The 4,885-nt window shown below is 56.1% G+C and overlaps 3 protein-coding genes across 3 annotated transcripts in view; 2 read left to right on the top strand and 1 right to left on the bottom strand.

Annotated features, from left to right (window-relative positions):
• Nucleotides 1–1,318, top strand: part of PTSG_04634 (uncharacterized protein) — a gene marked incomplete at its 3' end in the record, with an annotated part of 7,734 nt that extends 6,416 nt beyond the window's left edge. The window contains exons 14-17 of the mRNA XM_004994670.1: nucleotides 237–297; nucleotides 494–678; nucleotides 1,016–1,046; nucleotides 1,284–1,318. Of these exons, the coding sequence (XP_004994727.1) occupies nucleotides 237–297; nucleotides 494–678; nucleotides 1,016–1,046; nucleotides 1,284–1,318 (312 nt within the window). The remainder of the gene's footprint in view (nucleotides 1–236; nucleotides 298–493; nucleotides 679–1,015; nucleotides 1,047–1,283) is intronic.
• Nucleotides 1,319–1,505: 187 nt separating this feature from the next.
• PTSG_04633 (uncharacterized protein) lies at nucleotides 1,506–3,022 on the bottom strand. Its single transcript, XM_004994669.1, has one exon. The coding sequence runs from the start codon at nucleotides 2,828–2,830 to the stop codon at nucleotides 1,985–1,987; it is 846 nt and encodes a 281-aa protein (XP_004994726.1). The 5' UTR covers nucleotides 2,831–3,022; the 3' UTR covers nucleotides 1,506–1,984.
• A 587-nt stretch (nucleotides 3,023–3,609) lies between these two features.
• PTSG_04632 (uncharacterized protein) overlaps nucleotides 3,610–4,885 on the top strand; it is an 8,986-nt gene continuing 7,710 nt past the window's right edge. The window contains exon 1 of the mRNA XM_004994668.1: nucleotides 3,610–4,687. Within this exon, the coding sequence (XP_004994725.1) occupies nucleotides 3,724–4,687 (964 nt within the window). The 5' untranslated portion in view covers nucleotides 3,610–3,723. The remainder of the gene's footprint in view (nucleotides 4,688–4,885) is intronic.

Below are 4,885 nucleotides of genomic sequence, written 5' to 3'. Positions count from 1 at the left end.
TGTGTGTGTGTGTGTGTGTAAACGGCAATGTAGTTGTTGTGTGTTGGTCACAACTGGCGACCGCCACTGCTTCTCCTCGTCTATTCTACTCAACAACAACCACCCCTCTCCCTCCCCCACCTCCTCATTCACTTGCACACATACGTGTGCGCACTGGCAGCACTTGGGGCGAGACTGTGTTCATCACAGTGCAGTTGTTGATTCTTATCTGGCTCATCCTTGGCTTTAACGGACAGCGCACGCTCGCGCTTCCCGTCTACGCCATTTGGGGTGGCCTCATGTACATTCTCCTCTCAGGTGTGCGTGCGTGCGTGTGTGTATGTCTGCCTGCCTGCCTGTCTGCCTGTCCGCCTGTGTGTGTGTGCGCGCGCGCGCGCGTGTGTGTGTGTGTGTGTGCTGCGTGTTGAAGATCACTCACCTAGCTGTTGTTGTCTCCTTCCTTTGGTCCCTCCTTCACCCTTCCCCCCTCCCCGCCCTCCCATTTTCCTGACAGGCGAGTTTGTCACTGCCGAGCAGCACGCCATGTTGCAGACCCTGTGCATTCCCGTTGCCGCGTTCAGCCGCGTGACCCAGATTGCCACCATCATGCGCAACAAGTGCACGGGCCAGCTCTCTGTCATCACCACGGGCCTCAACTTTGCCGGCGCTGCAGCCCGCGTCCTGACCACCCTCAAGGAGGTGTGTGTGTGTGTCTGTGTGTGTGTGTGTGTGTGTCTGTGTGTGTCTGTGTGTGTGTGTGTGTGTCTGTCTGTGTGTGTGTGTGTGTCTGTGTGTGTGTGTGTCTGTGTGTGTGTCTGTCTGTCTGTCTGTCTGTCTGTCTGTCTGTCTGTGTCTGTATCTGTCTGTGTGCGTGTATCTGTATCTGCGTCCATGCGTGTGCATGCTTGTCTGTGTGCATGACGATATGGTGAATGCTTACACTTGCACGTCTTCCTCACTGCTTTCCGTCATCCCTCCCCCACGTCTTCCTCACTGCTTTCCGTCATCCCTCCCCCACTCCACGCACACGCGCCAGGTTGACGACCTTGTTACCTTGGCCAACTATCGTAAGTTCCATCGCCACGCCTTGGGTGTTTGTCACTGCTTTGCACCAGCCCGTTTACGCTCATGCACGTACTCCCCCTTCCCCTTTCGACACTCGTCCCTCAACACACACACACACACACACACACACACACACACACACACACACACACACACACACACACACACACACACACACACACACACACAACATACATACACACAACACACACACACATAGTTCTTTGTGTTTCCGCAAGACGCCAAGAAGCTCAAGGAGAAGAAGACCAAGTAGTGTCGCTGTTACCACAACAACATCCATCGCCAGCCATACCACCATCACCATCGTCCCATCCCAATCCTGCAACTTCCCTGTGCTCGTTGGCTTGTTTCCGACCAACCAACAAACCAACCAACAGCGCGTGCTCCCATATCCGTCTCTGTCCATCCACCATTACCTTCTTCTCCCTGTTCTACTCGCGTGTGTGTATGGCACTCGTTTATGGCAGTGGCATGCATGCATGCCCACAAATGCAACTGCAACGCGCAACGCACTGGTCAGTCAATCAGCCTTCGCTCATGGCAAGGCGAGGCGAGGCAAGGGGGAGGGAAGAGAACTAGCACGCTCACACGCGTGCGTGTGAACGCAAGGGGGATGGGATGGGGTGGGATAGAGCTGTGGGATAACGCAAGGAAAAGAAAGAAACAAAGAAAGCACAAGGAGGGCGACTATACACTCATCGTCGTCATCATCTTCACCATCAGCGCTCAACAGCGGCAGCAAGAGTGAACAAAAGGGGGAGCAATCGGTCGATTAGAGGGCTGCATCACATCACATCACGCAGCAATGCATAAAGCAGCAAACGAAACACGCACGTAAGGAAGATGTAACATAACGCAAAACAGAGACAAACAGCACCAAACGTACGCACGCACACGTGCGTGTTGATGACGTTGAACACTATGCGGTGGTTTGGAGCTTGTCGGAGAGTAGCGCAACCTGCTCCTCAAGCTGGCGAATGCGCACGTCGGCCTCCTTGGCGTGCTTGTCCATATAGGCCTTGGCAAAGGCTTCCATGTCAAAGGGTGACGACGGGGACGACACGGTGGTGGACGCGCCTGGCGAGGCCGCGTCTGCATAGTCGTTGGTTGAGTTGCGCACGGTGACCAAGAGCAGCTCCTTCAGGTACTCCACCTCGGACTCGAGCTTGGTGCACTTGGCAGTGAGCTTGTGGTTCTCCGTCTCCAGCGCTTGACTTTTGACACTCAGCTCCTCAAACTGCTGGCGTTTCTTGCGGCGGTACTTGTCTGCGGCAAGCTTGTTCAGGTAGCGCTTGTCCTGCGTCTGCTTCCCATCCTCCATATCCGTGGGCTGCTGCTGCTGCTGCGCTGCGGCGGCCTGCGCCTTCTTGCCGCGCTTGGTGGCGCCAGTGGCACCTCTACTCGAGCCACCACGCTTGGCTCTCGAGCGGGTGTTTGGCTGCGATGTGGCCTTGGTCGTTGATGTTGTTGTGGAGGTGGCGCCGCTGGCCGTTGTGGTTCCAGCTGTTGATGGCGCTGTGGCGGCGAGGAGCGAGTTTGAGAGGAACGAGGCCGGGGTGGGTTGAGCGGAGAAGGAGGATGCTGGTGGCGGCATGGCAAGGGCACTGAAGTCAGCGGCCTTGGCTGCGGTGCGTTGTGCAGATTCCCAGGCATCAAAGTCCATATCGGCAGCGGATGGGCTGAACCCGACGGGAGAGATGCCGGAGCCGCCTAGCCAGCCAGAGATGTCCAAACCCTCAAAGCCGTGCTGCTGTCCTCGTTGCATTCTTATTGGTGTGTGTCTGTGTGTGTGGTTGGTTGGCAGTGGTGGTGATATCGTCGTCGATCTGTGGTGCTGTCGTTGTTGACGTCGATAATTGTGGTGATAATAGTGGCTGATGAAAGCAAGAAAGGCGGCCGCGGGAACGAAGGAAAGCAAGATGTGTGTATGTGTGTGTGCGTGTGAGAGAGAGAGAGATGAGGATGAAGGACAGGCGTAGAAAATGACAGATGGGTGTCGTGCTTGAGACGGAGGAAGACACGAGGAGACGCACACATACATAAGTGTGTGCGGAGGACTGGCAAGAGGTGGTGTGATGTTTGATGGTGGTGGGTCAATGGTTCAGGAACACGCCAACGCCTTCAAACAGCGCGCGAACCAACCTTTGGCACAAGCAGTGCAGTGGTGGTGTGGTGGTGGCGCCCGTGCTGGTACAACGTGGAGTGGTGCAGGCGTTGTGTGTTGCGCTGGGGCCACAACTTCAGGAGGGCAGCCAAGAGAAAAAAAAATGGCAGGAAGAGCATACAAAGAGCAAAGCAAGCCAACGCACAAAGGCAAGCCAATATGTGCACGCACGCACACAGGCTGCGGTTTTATTGGTGACAGGCTGGCTGGCTGGCGAAGAGTCCACACAGCGGGACAGGCCTTCACGATGTCTGCTGGTTGGGGGGTCGAATGCGAAAATTAATGGGAATGGTACATAAAAGACACTGATCGTGAAATGACGCGAGCTTAAAGTCAATTTTGACCATCAGTAGCGAAAAGTCAAAATTGACTTTCAGCAACTGGATGACACACAGATGGTGGTGGAACAAACAACGGTGACAGAGACACACACCACCAGCACACAAGGCACGCTCGCACTCACGCACTCACATTAGGCAGGCAGGCAGGCAGGGATGACTGTCGTGTCACTGCCGTCGCTTGCAGCAGCGCGATGGTGGCGGTGGTGGCGGTGGCAGGGGAGTGGGTGTCGAGGTAAAGTTGTGGAGAGGGTGGCAGCTCTCCATCATGTAATACGAGCGCAAAGACTCGTCACCATCCCTCGCACACAAATCCGATCCCTATCAGCCAAGAGCAACAGTCGTAGTGGCCGAAGTGGGGGTGGTGGCCGTAGTGGGGGTGGTGGTGGTGGGAAGGCTAGCACGACGGCAGCAGAAGAACCAAAGGCAGCAGCAACCACAACAACGACACCAGCGACAGCCACAGCAACAACAGCGACAACGACGACAACTGCCACAGCCAGCCCAGCACGAGATGGCAGGCGCATGAACCTGTGCGGGGTGCAGATGCTGCCGCTGTTCTTGTGGGAGCCCTTGTTCAGGGCAAATGAACGCGCAATGCAATACCTGCTGTCTCCAACCGCACAGGCCGCAGCAGAAAAGATCGAGAAGCACCTGAAGGCCTTTGATCTCTGGGACAAGACCGCGGACCCCTTGCCAACGATCCCACAGTTTCAGCTGCCACCGCTCCAGGGCGCCACCATCCTGGACCACTTTCAGAACATCGGGCTCATGCAGGTGTCCGGTGAGCGCCGCGCCGCCGCAGAGCTCATGCGCGCAGACCTCCCGCCCATCCCAGATCGCTTCGTCATCCAGCCGGGATGGACCAAGTACACCTTCGTCTCTGCTGACAGTGCACATGGTGGCACCGCGCCGCTGGCGCAGTACACAACCAAACAGGTGACGGCTCCTCTCACGCCCGGCAAGAACACGCCCACAGCCATAGTCTTTGATGTGGAAACATCGAGCTACCATGACAACTACCCTCTCGTCGCCACTGCCGTCACGACAGATGCGTGGTATGTCTGGATTTCACGCGCCATCTGCAACACCAACGGCAACAACAGCAGCAACACCGCCGGTGCGTACCTCTGCGTGTGTGTGTGTGTGTTTTGTTAATGTGTGTGTGTGTGTGTGTGTGTGTGTGTGTGTGTGTGGGTGTTTTGTTTATGTGTGTGTGTTTATGTGTGTGTGTGGTTTGTTTATGTGCGTGTGCATACGCGTTTGCCACGGTGGCGTGTGTTGTCTGATTGTCATTGGCTCACAACCAATCTTGCCT

Source organism: Salpingoeca rosetta (genome assembly GCF_000188695.1).
Source record: "Salpingoeca rosetta unplaced genomic scaffold supercont1.10, whole genome shotgun sequence".
NCBI lineage: Eukaryota > Choanoflagellata > Craspedida > Salpingoecidae > Salpingoeca > Salpingoeca rosetta.
The sequence above is the reverse complement of the archived record's forward strand: the minus strand, read 5'-3'. Positions and strand labels throughout refer to the sequence as shown.